This window comes from Gymnodraco acuticeps, unplaced genomic scaffold, assembly GCF_902827175.1.
Source record: "Gymnodraco acuticeps unplaced genomic scaffold, fGymAcu1.1, whole genome shotgun sequence".
NCBI classification, from domain to species: domain Eukaryota; kingdom Metazoa; phylum Chordata; class Actinopteri; order Perciformes; family Bathydraconidae; genus Gymnodraco; species Gymnodraco acuticeps.
In genome coordinates this window covers 1,283,739-1,308,056 of record NW_022991325.1, presented here as the reverse complement: position 1 = coordinate 1,308,056, position 24,318 = coordinate 1,283,739, and the positions used below count along the sequence as shown (strand labels likewise).

At 41.5% G+C, this 24,318-nt stretch overlaps 1 protein-coding gene across 1 annotated transcript; it reads left to right on the top strand.

Annotated features, from left to right (window-relative positions):
• Positions 1 to 5,266: 5,266 nt before the first annotated feature.
• ppp1r12c (protein phosphatase 1, regulatory subunit 12C) lies at positions 5,267 to 23,931 on the top strand. Its single transcript, XM_034240352.1, is given in 21 exon segments — positions 5,267 to 5,673; positions 8,170 to 8,344; positions 8,439 to 8,569; positions 8,902 to 9,020; positions 9,144 to 9,303; positions 9,408 to 9,552; positions 11,563 to 11,637; positions 11,726 to 11,790; positions 12,333 to 12,445; positions 12,520 to 12,581; positions 13,315 to 13,445; positions 14,214 to 14,301; positions 15,031 to 15,087; positions 15,089 to 15,149; positions 16,408 to 16,523; positions 17,278 to 17,324; positions 17,721 to 17,760; positions 18,012 to 18,116; positions 20,657 to 20,707; positions 21,568 to 21,618; positions 22,781 to 23,931. Coding segments are annotated over 21 exon segments (2,076 nt in total). The 5' UTR covers positions 5,267 to 5,476; the 3' UTR covers positions 22,868 to 23,931.
• The last annotated feature ends 387 nt before the right edge of the window (positions 23,932 to 24,318 follow it).

Sequence of the window (24,318 nt, the reverse complement as noted above, 5' to 3'; positions counted from 1 at the left end):
TACTATCACGTTTAATCGTGTTTTATGCCGTTCGCCGCCTACTTGATAAGTCGCTCGTAAAACACAGGAGGCATGGAAACTAAGAACACCATGTGGTAAATTGTACAGCTAATATAACACAACACATTAGTTGTATTTCCTTTAACTGGTGGATATAGGGTTGCTGGGGGGGGGGGGGTTGAGACGCACAGGCTGCAGTGGAGAGGCTGCGCACAGCTGATCGACAGCTGGGACACAAACCACCAAATACTAATACAAATAAATAATTCAGATCCAGTCGTCATGACTCCACACCTGGGGGATTCCCCGATCATTTCTTACAGTTTCTCATCAAGGGGGTGTCTCCTGTCCCCGGTACAAACACACTGCCTGAGGAAGGATGTGTATTGTTTTTGTCATTAACCTTTTTCGGGCCATTTATTTATTTCTTTTGGTGACGATCCGACCTCCATGCTGCTCCCCTGTTCAAACTGCATCCACCAAACAATATGATTTATCTCGACCTCCCCAAAATTATCAGAATCTGACACGGTGTGAGATGTCTTATTTAGCTGTTCTGTCATCATTTCCTGCGATCTTCTTCATGCAGTCAGTCAGAATGAATGAATGAATGGGCGTTTCTTTGACTATTTATAGGCAAATATGGGCATTACGTGAACCCCGCAAAAGCTGCACCGCATTTCGAGTCGGTTGTGATTTATAAAGGGAAACCGGCGTAGGAAGTGGTGTACGCACTTTCCTCGCCGGTGCGCAATGTTTGGTGAATCGGGAAGTGGCGGAACATTTATGGACCTATTTTTCGGATTTCTACTACGTAAGCAACCTTCCCACGTGAATCCTACGCACGGCGTTATACATGAGGCCCCAGGTTAGGTTGCAGGCTAAGAGCTCAACTCAGTGAAAGCACTGCCTGCTGACCAATCAGAGCTCAGTGTGCGAAGTTTAAAGCGATCAAGTCATATTACAGGAGAAAGGAAATACAGAAAAGCTGCCGATGCAGGAAAGACGGCCGGCAAAAATCACCGACTGTGTGAACGTGAACATTAATAGAATATCACCTCCCATCTTCAGAGCAATCTGACTATTATAACATTAGCGTTAAGAAAGCTTACTTAAATATCTGCCACAACATAAGTAACCGGATCAGAGTAACATTAAGTACAGTCCGCGGCATATCACTTCATAATGTATCATATATTTTCTTATCTGAGTCAGCCGAGCCGTATCTGGCCGTGCAACACTCACAGTGTCACATAGCCTACTGTATGCAGAAGTATTATTTTATTTTAAGTTGACGAAACACTCGACACAAATGTAATTAAAGTCAGATCCACTCGTGTTTTAGACGGGGCAGTGATATCATAAACCTGTTAATGTACGCATTCAAACACTTTTTCTTTTACCAGCTGTATTCACCTTGCAGGTGCAGCTCTGTGGCTTTTATCCTGGATAAAGTGTTTAAGTGATGGATGTTTAAAGTTTAACTTCTTCATATGTCTAATATTATAGTTGACTTTTCATTAAGGAAGTATGACGCTGCGCTGTCAGTATGCTTCTCCATGTTTGTGATTGGTCGAATGCTCCAAATACCACCCTTTTCATGTGAACGCGCACCTAACTAGATAGGACACGGCTGGCTTGAGCGATCCACTTGATAACCCGCGTCGTAGTACCATTTAGCGAGAGCGCGTATGTTTTGGATTAGGCCAACCGGCTAACTCAAACATATCCAGGTTAGGTTGAACCAGCTTCGTAGTACAGGCCCCTGGAGATTTCAAAGAATGCTCTCTGGAAAATGTTGACTTACTGTTCGACATGAAGCTAGAAGCTACCTTACAGCATACCTGCCAACCCTACCGATTTTGGGCCTACCGACTTAACTGGTTTTCCCTACCGATTTTCAATCTTCCCAAACTATAGCGAATAAAAATGACACTACATAGACACTGGACTCGACTTTTGGCGGACACCGTTTGCAGCGTGTCTGTGATCCCATCATACAAACAGTCCTCTGTGTTTCTGAAAGAGAAACAACGTGCAGACCGGGGGTAATGCTGCCTTTCCTCTGCACCCCCGGGGCTGATGGGTAATCACTCCCAAATGAGTGAGGGAACAGAGACGAGGCATTTGAGTCCTGCAGGGTTTCCCCGTAAATTATCAATGTCTCGAAAACACATGTTGGTGACTGAAAGACATCCAGTGTTTGGTCTTTTCCTGAAGCATCCTTCACCTACAGTGTCTCAACTGAAAGAGGACCACACACACAAAATATAATACAATTTTGAGATTTGGGGATATTTATCTCCCATTCTTTCACTTTTTCTGACATTTTCAACACCAAACATGTCGTTAATGTCTCTGTTTAGTGAACTACATCAATCTGAAAGCCTGTACATTATTTATATCACACTTTATCAGTAGCAAAATGCAGCAAATTACTTTTTTAATGCAGTATTTTCTGATTTGTGGCGCAACACAAAGATATTTCGCTCTGTCCAAACCTTTGACTCTAATATGTCAACAACATGAAACAAGAATATGAACCTGGCTTTATCCAATGTTCAGACAAGAGTTCTACATCCTGACACATCCTTCATCTACACTGTCTCAACTGAAAGAGGACCAGAAACACATTAAAAATATAATAAAATGTGGAGACTTTGGGATATTTATCTCCCATTCTTTTACTTTTCGGGCATTTTACAGACCAAACATGTCGTTGATGTCACTGTTTACCAAACTACCACTTTTTCTGAAAAATGCATAAAATTATGCAATATATGTTAAATACATGGTTTATACATGTAATTACTGGGGTTCCATTTCTTCTGATTACCTAATTTGGGCGTGCACATTTGCAGCGTGCAAACCTACCTCTTTTGGATTTGGAAAGGTTGGCATGTATGTTACAGTACACAGTTGATCCTGAGTCCTGTCAGTTAAAGTGTTTCATAGTTAGCTTAGCTAAGCATCAACCTAGCACTGAAATATATGGATGTTATGTGACAGTATTTCTGAGAAAAAGTCAGCTGAAATGGTGGCATAGTTGCCACTGCTTTATGTGTCGACAGCATGTTTGAACGTATTTGCAGCAGTAAATGTGGCTGTTTGGCCACTGACGTTGCCACAACAACACCTGAATTTAAATGTGCAACCTCTTTTTGTGACAGATTTTTGCATGAAATTATAATTATTCTGGTTGATATTCCTATTGACAGCTAGTTTCTATGTGAACATTATGAGATGGACAGCCACAGAGAATAAATGAAAAACAGTTATGAAATACTATATGACTTTAAAACAAGAATACAGTTTAAAAGGGGAGTGATTTGTAAAATATCCATAAAGAAAAATCTGTTTACAGTTCTGTTTCATATGGGTGTTAAAAGATGTATCCATAGATCTCTTCATTTTGCTCTCAAAGTGCACCAGATTGATGCTTTTAACTTCAATATTTAAAAAAAAAAATCTTCCCAGGGGAGCATGCCCCCGGACCCCCCTAGAGAGGTGAGGACCCCCCTAGAGGAGGTTAGGTCCACAGTGTTTACATGCTTATTTATACAATATGTGTGCTTATGCTAACATCATAAGACAAAAGTTGGTTCCATGTTGTGTGTAGTGAAAACGCGCTAGAGTGAGGGGGGCCCCCAAGCCAAAGCTTGCTTAGGGCCCCCAAAAGTCTAGGGCCGGCCCTGCTAGCTTGTCTATTTTGTTGACTGTTTTCTAGTAAATTCAGAAGCTTGTCATTTGGTACCATTGTGCAAGGATTTGTGGTAAATTTGTTACTCAATATGTTAAAGGTGGGGTATGTAATTTTGGAGAAATCAGCTCGAGTGCGCTAGAATTAAAAAGTACACAACCGGAAAAAATCTGTCCCTTCCTTCAGACGTCCTTACAGAGCCCCTCCTCCAACACACACAAACGCGCACATGACCAACAATGAGGGCACGAGATGGAAGGCTGACAGGCAGGTAGGCCATCCAGTTATTTTAGCCGGGCCGGGTAAAATGATTGGTCGTGCTTTTTACAGTAGCCTACTACGGCTTCCACAGATGAAATATTATGTATTTATTGTCAAAGCATTTAATATATTAATTGCTATCGGGAAGAGCATTCCATGGAATATAACAAAAAGTGTTTCTAAAATAAATTACATACCCCACCTTTAAGTAATGGCCATAACTCTATGACAAACTGCATTCTTTGAAACACTTGTTATTAGCACGGGTTATCTCTCCCTCAGGCTAGCAGCCACTGCATGGATCAGGAGGAGCAGTTGTAAATGGAGACATTCCCAAAAAGTGGGAGGACTTCACTTATCTGCCATAGGCAGGAGGTTGCATATGCTACCATTTAAACTGAATGGGAAACATTATGTGCTGCTTACTGTCATCTCAATAAACTGGCCCCTTTGTGTACTGCTTGCTCAATATCCTCTGCTTCCCACCAGGCAGTCAGATGAGTTATTCTTAAGTCTCACTTTTTAGTATGGCATCCTTTATAAAGGTTACATGTAGGTAGTGGCTTCTACGGTCTTGTTAGCCCTGTCTCAGCAGGATTTAGAAACATGGGTTCAAGCATTTATCTATACTAGACTCCAATACTGTAGCAGCCTCTTTGCAATTCTGCCTAAAAAAGTCAATAAGATAACTGCAGCTGATTCAAAACAATGCTGCTTGATTCCTCTGTAAGACCAAGAAAGTGGATCACATCAGTCCAGTTTTGAGTTCAATACACTGGCTTCCTGTCTGCCGAATAATTGTTTTTAACATAGTATGTAGGATAAAGACCAATGAAAGACTAAAACACATTTCTTATCTTTTTCTAAATGTTATAGCTTGATTTAATTTAGTATTGGCTTTAATAACAACAATATTAATACATTTTATTTATATAACAAGACAATATAATCAATAGGAACAGAGGATGTGTCATGTGATCAGGGTGGATAGGCCAGTGTTAAGAGATATGTTTGCTTTGCTCTTTGTTCAATGTCCTTTAGTGTGTTTCTCTGGGCATTGTCTTGATGCATCTGATCTTTTGTTCAGAGCACTTTGAAAATAAGTGTTGCTGAAATGAACTTGCTCTGCCTTGCCTTGTTATCAGTTTGTTTTGGTTGCTCTCTTTTCTTTAGTTTGGATATTATTGTAATCTACAAGTGACCACAATCCCACAAGAAGCACAATAACAGGAAGTGCAGTGCTAACTGTATGTGCACAGTGCCAAGGCACGGAGCTGTTTCAGTTGGTTTCCCCTCTGGGGTCTACTCTACTGCAGGACAGAGGTGGTGACGTCAGACATACAGGCCTGATCAGCAGTTTTGCGCGCTCCCGACCCCCACGAGCACGAGCCGAGGCTTCCTTCCTCCACATCCAGAGAGCAAGAACCAGGAAGTGAAAGTGTACACATGGAGGGTGTGTCGTTCCCTGTTAGCAAATGTTTTATTTTTAAAAACATAGTCCTCCTCGGATAAATAATGGGGGACTCGGCGAGGAGCAAGCGGCGGGACCAGCTGAAGCGCTGGGCCAGCTCCTGCACCAACAAAGCGTCGGACGTGCCAAGGCGAAGGTGGCACGGAGCAGTGGACTCGTCGGAGGCCGAGCCCAGCGAGCCGCCAAGGGAGCCGCCAGTGTGTGGAGGCAGAGATGAAACCAGTCCCCAGTTCAAAAGACGGTGAGGAATCGTCTCCTGCCAAACAGCTTTACAATAACAGCTAGCTAGCAGCCAGCTAGCTTAGCTCAACATCTGAATATATGCTAAAGGCGGAATGTTGTGCGTGGGCTTGGACAGGGGGTAGACAAAACAACATAACATACATGGCTTATGTACATTATATTAGGCTACCTGCTGCTGGAAAACGTCTTACGTTGAAATAACACAATAATGTCCTGTTTTTCATAAAACTGTCAGAGGTTTATGGCTTTTTTTGAGGCCATAGTTTGTAGTGTTTGTGTTGGTTGGCTAGCCAGCTAGCTAGCGTGCAAGAAAAGTGTCATACAGTCAGTCCCGGTGAGGGTCTGATTTTCCAGCACTGTGTTGCTAACTCACTGTTCACACTCACATTATGGTTTATGGGAAAGCCACAGAGGTGGAAGAAGTACTCGTTTCTTGTACTTAAGTAAAAGGAGAAATACTGCAGTGTAGGAATACTCTATTTCAATTACAATTCCTGGATTGCAAATGGTACTTAGGTACAAGTACAAAAGTGTTATCAGCAAAACATACATAAATTACCAAAAGTGAAAGTATTAATTGTGCAGATTGGTCCATTTCAGAATAATATATATGATATGTTTTATAATGATTGATCATGAAAGTGTTCTCAAAGCTGGTAAAGGTGCAGCTAGTTTGAAGTACTTTGTATACTGCAGGGTAGCTTGTGGATTTACTCCAGGTGGAACTAAAGTCTGATTCAACACTTGATTATATTTCACATCATTCATCCACATCTGTGAAGTAACTAAAGGTATTAAATAAGTAAGTAAATGTACTTTTAAGTAAAATTGCATTATTTATCTCCGAATTGGAGTGGGGTAGATTTACAAAGTAGCCACAAATAAATATACTCAAGTAAAGTACTAGTCTAGTATCTCAAAATTGTACTTGATAAATTGTACTTAGTTACTTTACACCCCATGACAGCCATAACCAGTGGGAAAGTGGCTATATCTTTTTAAGCTGAAACATACCTCACTGACATTATTTGTTCGATTAGTGCAACGTTAAGAATACAGGTAAGTCACATTTCTGATGACATCAACTGCCGTAGCTAAGACTAACTGAAAGACACTCAAAGGGACATTTGTGTTACAAAACAAATAAGATATGGATTAAAAGAGACAATGATTAAATCTTGTGTTAATCTGTATTTTCTCTTGTCAACAAGTACCACAAAAAGACCCTAACCACCCATTAAGTGATCATACACCAAGTGTTGTCTGTGTATTTAAGGCATGGTCTTGTTTGTGTCTTTACATAGACTTCCATTGTCACCCAAAAACTAAAAAATTGTAGTTTATTTTAAATCGATTCCACATATACCTTCCTGCTGCCTTAAATAGTCATGAGAACCCCAAATCCACAGTTGTCAATCATTCTCATCCTGTTTGAGTAGTTTGGTTCCAAAAAGTGCCCTGCTACTTTAGAAAGTCATCTTGTCCTTTTTCAATAATGACATTTGACCTTATGACACACTGTTCCAAATGTAAGTCTTCAGTAGGAAGTTAGAACCAAATGTCCTTGGGGATGAGTTACACAAACAGGATAAGGATTTGTGAAAATAGTAACATGGAATTGTTGGCTCTTTTCATGAGATTCAAGAGAACATTGCCAGCCTTATCCTGTTAAGAAACCTCTTTAAAGAGATATTTAGAGAATGTACTGCTGTGGACAGGGGCAGCAGCAAGACAGATTTTAGCCACCCTCAAAAGAAAACAATATCAGTTTTAGTGTATGCCGTATTCAGAATATTTTCACCATTTATCTTGCTGTCAAACAGCCCTTTTTCAATTAAAACCATTATAAATGCACTCTTCAGCTACCAGACTTATTTGATAAAAGTCAGTCATTTTAGCTTGCATAAAGCAGGAGTTGCTGGTGTATGAATAGTTAGATTTTTGGTAATTTGTGACTTTGTTGAATGTCAATAATCCCATTAAGACACCTAGCACTATCTATTGTAAGTAATAGACTAAGTGTGTGAGTTAGTGCCTCATACAACCCCACTTTTATAAACCCAAACCATCCCTTTAACTCGTCAAACAAGTCTATTGTAACTGTGTTGTAATGTGTTTATTATTTTGTCTGTCCCCTTTATAAAACACACTGGTGCTACAAGGCATGTTTGTTATATATAGCTAATATAAAACAAAGTTATAGGGGCTGTGTTCCAGGTGGCACCCTCAAATCTGCAATGCATTGTAGAAATAATAATACAAATAGTAACAATTCTTCCAATTTCAAAAGGGTCCTTCGACCCGGTAAAACACTTAAACCTCTTCTTATTTCTATTTCTTCTTGCACGTTCATAGTATATTGTATGTTGCATTATTGATAGAGCTTTGTTGATTTTTCTTTTCATGCCAAAACCAAGCTATTGTGCACATGACAATAAAGCCTTACAATCTTTGAATCTTCAACAACCTGACCAGCTGTTTCCTCTGTCTTTAGGAAAAGGGTGAGGTTTGACAGGGCTGCGGAGTTCCTGGCTGCCTGTGCCAGCGGAGACACGGAGGAGGCCGAGGTGATGCTGATGGAGGCCAAAGAAACCAAAATTACAAACGGGGAGGAAGTGTTAGAAATTATCAACTGTTCCAATGCCGATGGAATCACGGCACTCCACCAGGTAAGTTGTTTTCTTCCAGAAGTTTAATAAAAAATATTGGTGATGCTGAGAATGAATGCTTACATTTATCTTTATTTTGCTCTCTGCCTCACAGTCCTGCATAGATGGCAGCATGGACATCGTGTCCTTCCTTTTGGAGCACGGTGCCGACGTGAACCAGGTTGACAGTGAGGGGTGGACACCGCTGCATGTTGCCGCCTCTTGCAGCTACCCTGACATTGCAGAGTGTGTAGTATATCTCTCTAGTTAGCAGAAGCAGCTGTATAATACAGTACTCGTTGGTACTTCAGGGACGTCAGAATGCAGCGTGGGTGCCAGAGCATTTGTGCATTTAACAATACTAACATTGTGTCCTGTTTGGCAGGAAAACAAGTCAGCTAAAGCATGAGTGGTCTGGCCTGGCACACAAACTGCTCAGATAATTTATTGTTTCACTTTTTTTCCTACAGTCATTTATTACGTGAATAATGCCTTTTGTTAAAATATGTGATAGGCTTAGGTTTGTCTATTAATGATATTTTTGTTGTGTGTAGATCTAACTAGGATTGTTTTGTCAGTTTTCTTTTGCAGCGAGGTGCGTCCCTCTCTGCTGTGAACTGTGACGGGGACGTTCCTATGGACATCGCTCTGGACGAGGCCACTGAGTCCCTCCTTCAGAGTTACACTGTGAGACTGGGTGAGTGAGGCGGGAGTATTGTCATTGTTACCTGTAACATTCATGCCAATAAAGCCCAATCAAATTTGATTAAAATTATAAAACAAGGGAGGCGTTTATTTTATATTGTCTATTGGTGTCCAGGTGTGGACTTGGATGCAGCCAAGCGTCTGGAGGAAGAACAGATCATGGCGGATGCCCGGACCTGGCTGACTGAGGGCCTCCCTGCTGATGTTCGACACCCCAAAACCGGGGCTACCCCGCTGCATGTGGCGGCTGCCAAAGGCTACCAAGAGGCCCTCAAGTAAGACATTATTTTAATAATTGATTTATGAATATTTTATTGTTATATTTTCTTTCAGGAAGACTCTTTTACAGTCGTTATAACCTTGCTGTTATGTTGTCCAGGATTCTGTGTCAGTGTGAGCTTGACGTGTCAGCGAAGGACTTGGACGGCTGGACGCCTCTCCATGCGGCGGCACACTGGGGTCAGGGGGAGGCCTGTCGCATTCTGGCTGAGCAGCTGTGCAATATGGAGGCTCGCAGCAATGCGGTGAGGCTGAAAAGATAGTAGAATTTGATATTATTTTCTTTGACATTAAAGGTCTCATATCATGCTAAATGCCCTTTTTTGATGCGTGACGTGTTTTGGACGTAATATGGTCTTTGTTTACATTAGCAAGCATCGCTAACACTTAGAGCTAACCTGTACTGGAGAGAGTATGTGTAAAAAAGCAGGAAATAAAAAAAGGAACTCACCTTGTGGTAAACCCGCAAGACAAAAAGCGTTTGAGCTCCATACTGTTTCAGAAATAATCCTTGATGTGGTTTGGAAACATGATATGGCATTTAATTACGGCAGCATTAAGCTGTATCTGCTCAGTGCAGCCCCTCTTCCCTCTGCAGCTTACAGGTTGCCTTGCCGTGCTCAAAAGGGGGCGGGGCGGGGCCATCAGCTACTGACCAAGAATCAGCACTTCTCTAACAGGGCTGAAATAGAGAACCGCAGTGACGCATCCTAAAGCCCGGAAGTAAACTCCTTCCAGTTCCTTCGATAAAAAGCAATGCAATTTCTCCATAGGAATTTAGAAAATAGCTGGAAATAAGGTCTGTGGTTGAGACACATTTAAGAGACGGATCACGTTTTGTTCAGCCGGATAATATCCACATTTTATAATTTTCGAATCGTAAAACTAGTCGCCAGAAGCAAAATGCTAACGTTATGCTATAAAGGAACTACAGCAGGGTCGCTGCTTCAACGTCACGCCGACTTAAGATCCATATTCAAACATACAGATTGTAAATGGTACGAGTTGAAGTGTTTGTTTGAACAGTTTGCAGGAGGCAGGGACTTGCTTTCAAGCAGAACAGGGCAAACTAACTTAGAGGAGTGTTTACGTGTTCGGCGTAATGACGTACAACGGCCTGGACAACTTCTGTAGTCCTATTCAGCCACTTGGTAACAACCATTGTTTTTCAGACACGTCAACTCTTCAGAAATCACCAGTGGGGTCACTGCTGATGGATTTAATGTCACTGAACAAAACGTGATCTGTCTCTTCAATGTGTCTCAAACACAGACCTTATTTGGAGCTATTTTCCCAAACCCTATGGAGAAATTGCATTGCTTTTTATCGAAGGAACCGGACGTGGTAAAAATGCTAACTTGCTTCCGGGTTAGGACGCGTCACTGCGGTTCTCTATAGAGGGGTATGAGGGATGCCTGATCTGTTTGGTATTTTGAGAAAAACATATCATAGACATGTTTTTTTATATATCTGAGACCCATAATATATGCCTAAAAATAGCATGATAGGAGATCTTTAAAGGTCCCATGTCATGCTTTTCCGGTTATTACCCGTCCCCTTGTGTTATGAAGGTTTTTCTGCATGAACACGGTCTGCAGAGTCACAAACCCTCAAAGTACACTCTGTAGCGAGTAAAACTCTAACACAGAAAATACCTGTCTATGCTGCCCCAGAACGCCTCGTTGGACATTTATCTTTTTCTTCCTGGGTACAGTGAACCAAATGGACATACCCAAATGGACCCATTGGTCCAAATGGACCAATCCGCGGAGTCGTTACGTTACGTCTTCCTCACACACACACACACACACACTCAATCTTTTCTCAGCTGCAGCTCCGCCGATTTCTACTCCCTGAGACGGCGGGACGCGGCAAGGCTGTGAGTCGGTGTGTGAGCACACACACACACACACACACACTCCCAGCCAGGCTGCGGGTGTGTGTGTGTTCGGGCTGGTTTCGCTGTGTCTCGCTGTCTCGCTGTCTCGCAGCCGGCCACTGGGCTCACAGGGGGGGGGGGCAGGAGCTCCAATAAGCCGTGTAGGACAGAGAGTGAATACAGAGATGCTGTCTGAGAAACCAATGTGAGTTTGGAACATTGAACAATGTAAATCTATTCTAGTAGACGACAACAGTAGAAATGGCCAGGACATGGGACCTTTAAGTTAACTCATCGGGGAGCTAACTGTACTTTACTGTAAATCTAACATCACTTATCATAATACGTGTGTTTTCAATTGTTTCTTTATTTGTAGGGTCAGACACCATATGATGTGGCTGATGAAAGCGTTGAGGAGCTCTTGGAGGAGTTATCACAGAAACAAGCAAATGTGAGAAAGAGTTTGCCTTCCTAGTATTACATGCATTTACTTAAGGTGATTCAAAAGATCACTCACAGCTCCCTCTATCTCTCCACAGTCCATATTGGAAAAGCAAAACCAACAAGGCTCCACTGCTGCAAACGCACAAAACAAACGGCGGAGGTAGATATCAACATGCAACTTATCTGAATAACACGTTTTTTTAATAAAATGGGTTCCTTCCTGTGAATATTTAGGGCAGGTTTCCCTGACAGGTGGTGCAGTGAATAAGCAATGGCATATTTGGCAAATGCAAAACAGAAGTGAAAAGCTAAAGTTAGCTACATGATGGTCATGTAACTTCAGGTCAGCACCGTTAGGCTAAAGGTGGCTAATGTTTAGCGTGATGACGTGTAGCAGTCTCATGAAGTGATGTTAGCAGCAGCTGTTTATACTGATGTAATTAAAATGTTAGAACCAAACAAATCATCAGCTTTAGAAAAGCGTTGACTTTGAGAAGAAAGAACCGTTAAACAGTAAATGCTAACCAATATCCTGGTTGAAGGACTCATTCATGCACCAATCTATTAGGTGTTAATGTTAAATTCCTTAACAACATATATTACGGCAAAATAAACAGTAGCATGTAATAAGCGCAGGGAGACAAGTCTCCCTTTATCTCATCCATTGAGGCCCCTCATAACTAGCGTCTGTCCTCTTTCCAGGAGCTCAGTGTGCAGGATGAGCAGTAAAGAAAAGATGAACGTGCAGGACCAGTCCAAAGAGAGAGGCGTGTCAGGGGGCCTGGAGCTGAGCGAGGAGAAAGAGAGCAGCCCCGGTAAGACCGTCTGACCAGAACTACTACACATCTGTTTGCATGCTGATTCAAAGATATGCTCTCCCCTTTTTCAGAAAGCTCCACCGTGTCCACTCCAGAGAGTGCGACCACGTCCACAGTTAGCCCTGCGGACAAGGTAAAAAATCACTGATCAAAAGTCCAAAATGTCACACAAAAAACGGTTTCTCTCTGCCAAGTCTTCCAAATGTAGTAAAACATCTTTGATATTGCAAACATATTTGACTCTTCTCTGGAGATCTTTGGTTAGTCTGTGTTCTACAATTAGTAATAGTCTGACTGTTGAATAAGACATAATATTGCATATTATTCATCATCCTTTTCTTCCGTTATATCGGATACTCACACACTCCACCACATGGCATATGCATTAGAAATAGCTTGTTTGGGTTCAACGTAACAATACTAACAATTGATGTCATTAAAGCTCCCAAACACTAAACCCACAAACTTGAATGGCAGTTTAATAGAAACAAATGTGTAGTAAGGATTGGGATTTGATTTTGATTGAGATCAAAGAAATCTGAGAAGAGGTCAGATTGTGGTATATCTAATGTACATGCAATATTAAAACCAACATCAGTGATAGATATTCCAAATGGAGGAGTACATCTAATTGAATACTTACTGATTTCATCTAAGAGTTCCCGCCTTCACACACATCATTTCAACAGAGGTTTTAGACACACTTCTGATGAAGACATGTGAAGAAACTTCTTCTGGTCTTTTCTTACTGTGATCTAAAAAGACACATTTGAACAGCACGTTGACATTAATGACGTTTCCCCCCTAGGGCCATAGCATTTGGATTTGGAACAGTTCATTACAGTTAAGTTTCTGGTGTTTTTCAGACACCAGAGGAGAGAGATGATGAGGAGAAGGAGCAGGACAAGGCTAACCGCACCGCCAGAGTCCAACCCACCCCTCAGACCAGGGAAGGCGCGGCTGAGAGCCCCAACACCCCCAACACAGACAGGCGCAAGTAAGAAACAAGACAGGAACCCTAATTTAATACCACTTAATTCTACTTTATGCCCTATCCAACAATCTGTCATGCCTGGTTTATGGCACGGGTTATTCAGTACCCTGTTTCCAACAAAACGGGTGTGTATATGCAGGTTTTTAAACCTTGGAAAACCTGCTGAACTAGGCAATATGTTTGACTTATTCCGATTTTTTTCATCCCAGAGTTGGTATTAAAAAAGGTTCTGGTAGTATGTCTGACTCTGTCAAGCAGAGTCTGGTGGCAGGAGAGCATTGTTGAAGTACGTTTTGAACATTGATAGATTATAATAACTGTCAAAATCCCTAATGTTATAAATATAAATATCCTTTCCATCACTTTTTTAGGATTTGACTATTTTTCCCAGGATGCAATGCTGCATGAAACCTTTCCCACAAAAGAAATGTCAGAGAAATTCTTCATAATATTGAGAGTTGATAGTTCTGAATACTTTAACTTCATGTGGCATGGAAGGAAAGACCATATGTTTTATTCTGTGACAGAGCGTTTCAATTATTTATTAAAAAAAATGCTGACCTTATGGCAAGTTTGATACAATCGAACATTCAGCTTCCTCAGTAGTGACTTCCTAACATAGTTAATCTCATAGGCATCAACAACATCAACACATTTATTATGACATCTAAAGTGTTTATCTCCTTCAAGAGGAAGCCAGATGTTAGTGTTTGTTTGTAGAAAATGGCCTTAATACTGTGTATGTAACATATGATTTGTTGATGTGTTAAGGTTCCAGGCTCCAAGCAGAGACGAGGAGTCTGAGTCTCAGAGGAAAGCTCGCTCACGGCTGATGCGGCAGTCTCGCCGCTCCACACAGGTACTGCTGCTTCTTCTTCTTGTTGTATTTTTGTTTACATGGCAAACAAAATAATCTTTGAGGCATCTCTTCTCTGCACTGCCCCACTGCCTTCTGTGTCTACAAGTCTGTGGTAGGGAAGGAAAGTAAAAACCAAGACAACAACACAGATATCATAGGAGAAAGTGGAAAGGCTGCATGTGCTACTATAACTATTCCCTTGTTTCTTCAAATAGCTATCGAAGCACTGACCTTACAGATACACTGAAATACATGTTGAAATGATCTCGAGTGCCTTTAAATGTACAAGTGCTGTTTTCCGTCTAAATAGAATGACATCTTTGTACCTTGTAATGGTTTGTGGCAATCATTTTCTCAAATAGAAATTGGATTTGCAATGTATTTCTTCGAAACCCTTAATCAAGATAAGAATAGATTATAGTTCCTTTATTGTCATTGCACCAGGTACAAACAGAATCATTATATTTATTATCTTTGGACCATTTTCATCCAGAACTCCAAACAAATGTTCAAGGGCATACATGTCAAATGAGTATTGAGTAGCTCTAGCCAGTTTGAGTATTGGTCCAGAAGCCTAAACACCCTTATCTAGTCTAGTGAAGTATAGCAACTTCCTGAACACAGTTTGGAACGAGTGAGTCACTGAATGTGGTTAACTTCTCGATGGAGAGGCAGAATACATTTCAAAGAAACTGTTGCGTGATTTGGTTCTCTGCTCTGTGCCTGCAGGGTGTGACTCTGACAGATTTGAAGGAAGCGGAGAAGACGGTGGCTAAAGCTGAAGAGCCCCCCCCCTCGCAACATCCAGCCTGTCAGCCCCATCGTTACCATCACGCCTGCTGAAAGGGGTGCGCACCAGTCAAATGTTTACTGTTATGCAGACTGCCAAATATAACCATGATGTATGTTTTGGGTGGAGTGCCCTGCCAGATGGGAAATTAGGTTTTCTCGCATGAGCTTCTGCTGCTGGTGTTGACCATTAGGCGTGGTTTACCATAAAGTCATAGTTGGTTGTGTACATCTTCTTCTTTATGGTGTTTTTTCGCCCCCTCCCACACTCCACTCTTGTTTGGTTTTTCTGATGGGAACTCAAGACTCAACTTGCAGAGATCAGGGAGCTTCCTGTTAAACAGAATGTACAATTTGGATACTTGATGACTAGAGTTGGAAGAAGTACTTGAATCTCACACTCAACTAAAGTAGAAATATCACAGTTTAGGTAGAAATACTTTGTTACAAGTCCTGCATTCAAAGTTTTACCTAACTAAAAGTACAAAAGTATAGGCATCAAAATATACTCAAAGTCCTGTCAAGCAGAATGGCCATTTTTAAATCCAACTAAAGTACAAGTTAATGTGTGGATAATGCACTATATTCCTTATGAACAATGCAAAGTAACTCAAGCTTCTACCAGAGGCCAGACTGCTCTGATTGGTTGTCGGCTCTTTTGTGACAGCCGCTTAGAGATGTTCAGACCCTTAGCCTATCAAGTACAATGTATTGGAGCGCTAGCCAATAGAAGCATGAGTGTTTCATAGTGATGTCACTATGTTATGGAAGTAAATAAAGGAGTCGAATGGAGGCGTTTCAGGCAGGGGAGTGTGGGAGAGAAACTCTCTGTCGGGAACACAGGGATTTTAGCCTTTGCAGACCATTTACATGCACACAAAGCTACAGAAGATACTACAGGGAAAGGGAAAAGCACAAAAGAGCCTCTTTAATATCTTATTTATACCTATACTCCACTGTATATCTTATTGTACAACATGCACACTTTTACTTACTTTTATTCTATATTATTTTATCTTTTATTATATCTTTTTTTGAAGTATCATTATTTGAGGTTATTGTATGTGTTATATACGACTACAGGAGAGGGAAAGCTCCAAAAAGCACAATTGAGCCTCTTTAAGTAAATGTACTTAGTTGCCCTCCGCCACTGCTGTTGACTGTGTATTTGTTCGGATCAATCCTGAAGTTATCCTGAAGTCTCCAGCCTCACGTGAACTTCTGTGTTTGAGTTGTGTTTGTCATATGCATTCTCTTTTGGAACTTTATTGGTAGTTCGATTTTTGACTTGTTTCTGTGGGCCTGCATGTGTTTCAGATACAGACGCGCTGAGCCAGGTGGAGGCGGAGGGGGAGAAGCGTCTGGGAGTGAAGGACAGGAGGAGAGGGAGGAAGGAGAGACGTTCTACTGGCATCGTTCTGCCAGGCGCAGAGGTAACTATCTAATCCAAGTAGGGGAAAGGACATTTGAAGTGCCACCGTAAGACAAAACCCAACTGGTCTCTGGGACAGTAGGCAGATCTTGAACATGTCTCACATACAGCCTTTTAGGCAGCTTTCTCCATTATGAAGGTTATTAAATATGTTTCCAAGGTCATCAATGAGCAGCTGCATATGTTTGAGAATATATCTAATTCCATTTAGACCCAGATTTAAAATCCAGGCAGGATAAACTCAACAATATATATATTTTTGAAAGAAAGAAAAAAGAAGGTCAAAGCTGTTCAACATTTATACTATAACATTATTTTAGTCTATTCAAAGTTTTAAAAAAGAAATAGAAAAATTGTCATTCAAGCTAAAATGTGTATTTCATTCTAAAATGGAGCACTTTATTTTATGTTGCACATTTGCAAAAGCTTCCTGCTTTGCATATTATTTTAAACGCTGACTTTTTTTTTAACTTTTCCAGTTCAATGTTTGTAAAATACTCATTTGTGCTTCTTTGATTTGACAGTCAGTTGACTATATCATTTGGTACAACATTTCAACTAAATACAACTGCTGTAAAAACAAGCTGAGACAGATCATATCAATGACCGTCCAATCAGAGAATTTTAGTAACAAAATGTAATGAATAAAGTGTGGTTAAGAACACACAGATGTGTGAAGTGCCCTTCTTTGTAGTATGTATTAATTCAGATGGGAGTACAGTGCTGTGCAGATAGTGAGATTTCTTTGTTTTAAGAATGAAGAGGAGGACGCTCATTTGGACGATTGGAACAGTAACTCCAAGTAAGTGTTACTGTTTCTAATCTCTTGCATATGGTTTCAGTCGTTCATTTTCTTCATCTCTTTTTGATGTTGTTTTTATATTGCATCGTATCAGAGACCAGCCATGAAAGCAGAATCATTTATTTAATTTATTTATTTATTATTATCTATTTTCTTTCCCAAAAAAAACAAAAACCCAGATTTGTTTCCATGTTATGGCTTTTGTTATTTTTTGGATGGATTTAAAGGTTCGCTGGAGAAGACTGACTGTTATATTCTATATGAACCTGCTGGTTTGCCACTGTGTAGTGAACAGAAATGTATTATTTCCAGTTCATGAAGGTACATTTTAAGATGGAAATGTATAGCCCTGTGATATGTTTTTGGCGGATTAATATCTCTTGTTTGTCTCCGCAGTGAGAGTCTACCAGGAGACTCCTCCTCTGACTACAGAACGGTACGTTTCTGACCTTCTTACAGAAAAGATCACACATTCCTGAAAAACCTACCTGAGGGCTGACAGTGAATTATATCTGAGGTGTGGACACATCAGGGCAGGAATGATTACCCAACATGCTCTAGTGAGGAATTACCAGGAAACCCTGGCAGACTCAACTGTAGCATCCACCAAGCTGCTGCACTAAGGATCACTATCTCTTCAGGGTTTTGTAGTCTCAAGGTTTGTTGTGTGTGTGTGATTCCCCCTAGCTCTACCTAAAGCTCCTGCAGGAGAACCTGGCTCTGAAGGACAAGCTGCAGGAGAAGGAGCTGCTGCTCAGCCAGAACAAGGTGGAGCTGGAGAGACTCCAACAGGTGTGTGTGTGTGTGTGTGTGTGTGTGTGTGTGTGTGTGTGTGTGTGTGTGTGTGTGTGTGTGTGTGTGTGTGTGTGTGTGTGTGTGTGTGTGTGTGTGTGTGTGTGTGTGTGTGTGTGTGTGTGTGTGTGTGTGTGTGTGTGTGTGTGTGTGTGTGTGTGTGTGTGTGTGTGTGTGTGTGTGTGTGTGTGTGTGGTGTGTGTGTGTGTGTGTGTGTGTGTGTGTGTGTGTGTGTGTGTGTGTGTGTGTGTGTGTGTGTGTGTGTGTGTGTGTGTGTGTGTGTGTGTGTGTGTGTGTGTGTGTGTGTGTGTGTGTGTGTGTGTGTGTGTGTGTGTGTGTGTGTGTGTGTGTGTGTGTGTGTGTGTGAATACCAAAAGTAATAGTACTCACTATGCAGATTGGTCCATTTCAGAATAATATATATGATGTGTTTTATAATGATTGATCATGAAAGTGTTCTCAAAGCTGGTAAAGGTGCAGCTAGTCTGAATGACTTTGTATTCTGCAGGGTAGCTGGTGGATTTATTCCAGGTGGAACTAAAGTCTGATTTAACACTTGATTAGATTTCACATCATTCATCCACATCTGTGAAGTAACTAAAGGTATTACATACATGTAGTGGAGGAGAAGTACACCATTTACCTCTGAACTGTAGTGGGGTGGAAGTAGCAACACACTGAAATACTCAAGTACACGTCTGTCAAATGTTACCTAAGTACAGTACTTGAGTAAATCTACTTAGACCCCGGCCACACGAGGACGAAAACGGCTAAACGCATAGGATTAACGCAAAGGCAATCGCAAACAAGCTTCCGTCCACACGCAATAGTTATCCGGATAGTGTCTGTCCACACGAGACCGCTCCGTTTAGCTCCAACCGCTGGAGAAGCTGCAGTACATAGCAGGAGCCTGTACGTGGCGCTGTAACTTCCTCCACAAAAGCAGCGAAGAAGCATGGTTGTCATGGTTGCCCTTCTGTTTATTCTCCGCGGTGGGGGCCGAGGGAATCGGGCAGAGTTTTTCGCCAGTCAACGTGTATTAAAGATGAAACCTTCCGACAAAATTATAGAAGTGCCGGTCAAAGGTCTTCTTTGTTATTTATTGAGCTTTAAAACAAATGAAAAATGACTCTATATAATATAATAATAAAATACACGGAGCCTCTCTTTTTCCTCCCTCTCTTCGGACAGCGCCAGTGTCTGTTTCATGCAGCAGCTGATCCAGTAATGAGTGACCCGGCCGACAGTAAAAATAAACATATTTATAACTAGTTTAGGTAGTTTGAGAGGTGTCTCCGTCCTGTCAGATTAGACTTCTCTCGCGTTTATGTCCATATCGAGATAAATAATCTGAATTCAGTGTGCAGTTTACTTTGACGCGGGGGTGAGCAGCAGAGGTGGGGAGAGGCGGGGCTATTGCGCAATCATTATCAGAAAATGATCGCTGAAGCTGCAGTACATATCCACAAAAGCAGCGAGTAAGATCCCCCCCGGATGTGTAAGTCTGCTGTAGATGTTGCACAAAAAACTGTAGCATGGTCAGTAGCGTCCGGAGCACGATAGCAACTCTGCGATCCGCCATTGTTGTTGTTGTTGGTGGCGAAACACATCAGCAATGGCGCGGGGTAAGCGGAGGTGAGCAGAAGAGGTGGGGAGAGGCGGGGCTATTGCTATTGCGCAATCACTATCAGAAAATGTTCGTATAGGGCGCACACACGGAGCCGTTTGACCCCCCAGAGCGTTGCGTATGCCGTTCTATCCACCTTGGGACCCGTTATCGTTTCCTCAGTCGTTTAGTGCCGTATTCGGTCGTCCTCGTGTGGCCGAATGGTCTATATGACACTAAACAGTAACGCAAACGGCCGTTTTCGTCCTCGTGTGGCCGGGGCATTAGTTACTTCACACCACTGGACATTAAAAACAGAGAGATGCTGATGTTATCTAAGTCAGCGGTTAAATGAGTGTGTGAACGTGGAGGGCAGCACAAATCCTCCTTTAATAGCTTGTCTGTAGAGACTCGGTCTGTGAACCGAAAGTGTGTGTACTAAAACATGAGTATAGGTGCTGTTTTGGGCATGTGTATGTTGGGCTTATGTGTGAATAAGAATCAAATGGACTAATACGCCCAGGGGGAATTGTTTTTTTATGACAGTTTTCTTTTTTAATTTGAAATATATTATATAAACATAAGAAGTAAAAATGTGGGCAATTGGCCAACTTATTTCACCAGAAGTTAGCCTAACTTTGGAGTATCTTTTTGGCCCTTCATCGACAAGCTATCGAAACATAGTTGGTAACAATGGATTCCTCTGATCATGTTATGTCTGCAGCATAAGTTGCCATGGTGATTTAGCCAGGTTAAAAGACAGCAGCCATAGGGAAACTCTTGCTTTCGGCTAAACATACCTCGCTAACCCTCTGATCTGGCCTCGTAGTAACCCCCTCTGCTTTCAGAAGTGAGTTTATTTGAGAAGTGTGCAACAGAAATGAGGGTTGTGTCGTTGAACGGTCAGCTGTTTAACACTGTGTCTCTGTGGCAGAATCAAGACAGCGGCACCGACAGACCGGCCCTGCTGGAACTGGAGAGATTTGTAAGTCTTCATTTATTTTCTCACTGTGTCTCTATCTCTAGGAACAAACCTCCTGTACTGTATATATAAAAACCATGAACTAACAGTCTGTTTGCCAGCTCAGAGTCCTGTTGTGAACCCGTAAATGTTGAGTAACTCAAAGTTTTAATTTGATAAATGTATAGTACTGGTCACCAACACAAAGAAACTGCCGGATGCTAACTTTCATATGGTTGGCAATTAGCACAATTAGCTTAAGTTGCATTAATTCTAATTATTACCATTATAGCCTATGCAGACAATAGTTAAAAAAGCGTCTTGGCCTTTTTTTTTTTTCTTATTGAGGATTCTGAATCCATTTCTGATCTTTTCAGGATCCAAAATGGCAGTTTTAACCAGAAATTGGCCAACAATCGGCCCACAGAGAGTACAAATATTGACACTTTCTGGTTAAAACTGCCACTTTGGTTCCTGAACATGTCAGAAATGTACTCTGCATCCTCAATAACCCCCACAATATCTCCAAAATTGTCGATATCGGCCAAGCCATTTTTGAACTACTGTCTTCATACGCTATAATGCAATTGGTAACTAACGCAACTTATGCTAATTGTGCAAACTGCCCAACATATGCAAGTTAGCATCCGGCAGTTTCTATGCGCTGGGGACCGGGTTCAAAGTGCTGGCAACTCGACTATAAAGGAACGTAAATAAAACAAAACACTCATTTCCTGTTCCAGAGTTAAACTGTGTATGTTGATGCGTTAGCTACATTTACTTTATGATATGTGATAAAACATTTTAGCAGGTCCTTTAGAGAAGAGGTGAAATGTTGTCTGTGAAATGTTTTCTGGTGAAATGATGTTCAAACTGTTCCACAGGAGAAGCTGTCCCTCCAGAGGAAGGCAGTGGAACTGGAGGATGAGCTGAAGGTACCGTGGTTCATTATAGACACATTAAGATTGACAGGCTATTTCCAGATAACACAGAGTAGAACAGTTGCACATGGAAAGCCTCCAAAAAGAAAATACATTTAGTTTATGAAGTGAAAGCGCATTACATGTAAGCATCATCAAAATAAAAAATCTGAATTAATTTAGTGTAGTTCATGGCATTAGGGCTGAGCCAGGCGCTTTCACACCGGAGTACTTTTCCCCGTACTTTTCCCGTTTAGTTCCGATAGTTCCTGGGATTTTGCGTTCACACCAAAAAGAGAACTTAGTTCCTGAGAACTTTTACCCCCATTTGTAGTGCCTGCTAGAGAGGTGGGACTATCCTGGGGAGAAAAAAGTTCCAATTTCTGATTGGCTGGGCGAATTGCAAACTACGCCCCGTAAAACTCTGAAAAGTTTTGGGAAGCCGCCATTGTATTTGCTGGCATTAGCATTATTAGCATTAACATTAGCACCATGCACCAACGGAGAGAAAATAACTTATGGCAACACAAAATAAAACATGGGAGCGGTGGAGATGAGGAGGTGTCGGCATTCTGGCGATTTACTCGGAAGGCTTCAGTCGAAGCTGCTGGGAGTCCCAGCAGCTTCGACTGAAGCCAGTCCCCAACTCCGGGGACTTCCGGCCGGGGACTCCGGGTGGCAGTATACGCCGTGAAGTGGTTTGCGGCCTGCCAGTAAGCCCAAAGCAGAAGTTAGACCTGCTGTAACCGCTGTTACCACTATTCACATTTCTCCTTTTAGTGATATCTGATTGTCGATCCCACATATGCATTATCATATGGTTAAAAACGAAAGATATTCTGTGTAATTGTATTTAAAAGTAAGCATTTACCTCATATTGGGTTCTGATTATCTGCAAAGTGAAGAGTTGACTTGGAGCTACCGTGCGTCTGTTATTGCACTGCCACAGGTCAAGTGCAGCAGTCAGTTTGTCAGTTGTTTTTATGGGTGCGTCACAAAGTGAATGTACTTGTTTTGTAAAACCGGTTCCCAAGATAATGCAAAGTTGTCTGCAGTGTTATCAAAGTAACTCACATGAAAGCTAATCGTCTAATTTTATAAAAATGATTGTACTTTATGAAGTAAACCTTTTTATTTGATGGTAAATATAATCTAACGCTTGTTGATGCTCCTGCAGGTTCTGGGGGACCTCAGAACGGACAACCAGAGGCTGAAGGACGAGAACGCCGCGCTCATTCGAGTCATCAGCAAACTCTCAAGATGAACCCTTAAAAACATGGAGATAAAAAGTATTACAGAATCTTCTTTTGCCCAACTCAGACGACACAGGAAGAGAGCGGGCAGCAGCAACACCTGCACAGCACATTGACAGTAACTGGAACAACGTTTAGATTTCAGGGTTTTTAGTGTTTTGGGCCTTTTTGTTTTGGCAGATCTACTGTATGATAAGCTGAACTGCACCTCCTGTGGACTCACATCCACTTTTTTATTACGTCTTTATTGTTGTATTTTTTAACTGGAATATTTTAATGTGCTTTGCTCCTCTGATACTTTGTGTAAAATCCGTATTAAGAGACCTAAAAGCCATGCACAGTGCGAGCTCACGGTTTTAGCCTTCTTGACCCCTGAAGGGGTGGAGGGGAAAAAAAGCCAGTCAGGTGTAGGGTGTGGTTACTAGTATAAGACAAAAATTACCGTAAATGTGCCAAAAACCAGCCCCAGTTTTACGTGTCCTTTGGGGGAAACTCCACGAGGTCAGTGTTGTTTCTCAGGGTGAGTCTCGGGTCGATGCTTTCTGTTTTTGGTGGACCAAATTTTGCATGCTCATTTCTCCCTGCTCCTCTGAATGTATATTTAATATGTATATTTATGTACAGGGGCCATCTGTCCTGACAGTGATGTAAAGTCTCGAGCGGAGAGTTTTGGGTGCTAATAATGGAAGTCATGTTCAGAGGGATTTTTATGGAATTTTTTTTGTTACAAACATCAGATCTTTCATGAGCTTTAGGAGAATGCATGCTCTATCCTTAGTACTGTACGCCAGTAGTGATTTTGCCTTTTTTGTTTGACTGGAGGCTTCTGAAAGCAACGACCCCTCGGCTATGCTAAGCTAAGTATTCACCCTGTGACGGACGGCTGTTAGGATTCAACAGACAGGCCGGATGGGTCAACGTTTGAATGTTTACTCCAATTTTAAAGAAAAACTTGCATGTCAAATTGTATTTTGATGCTGTGCCTTTCGATATACATTTCTAAGTCATATTTCTATTTTGCTTTGGCAAACGTACACTGTTAAGTATGAAATACAGTATGGGCATACATTATTAAGGCTCTGTTGTTTCTGTTTGTTTTTTCCCGCCCAAATGCTGTTTTGAAAGCTGATACACCAGTATCACAGGGACACATATCTTTGTTACAATTATCTTGAAAATAATTCTGTCAAATTACGATATTATCATAAGCGCATTGAAATAAGCATTTTAGGCCTTTAAGTGTGTCCAGTCAAAATATGTTTATGTTGGTATGACAGGTATTACTGTAATGAAATAATGCAGAACTTACACAGCATGTCAATTTGAAGCATCTTTCTGTAAGAGCTTCCAGAAGTGTCAAATTCTTTCCAAATGTTCAGTAAAAACTGAAACTGAACCTAATGTCCCCCTTTAAAGACACAGGAAAACATAACTCCTGGGTAGAAGCAGTGCTACTATTTGA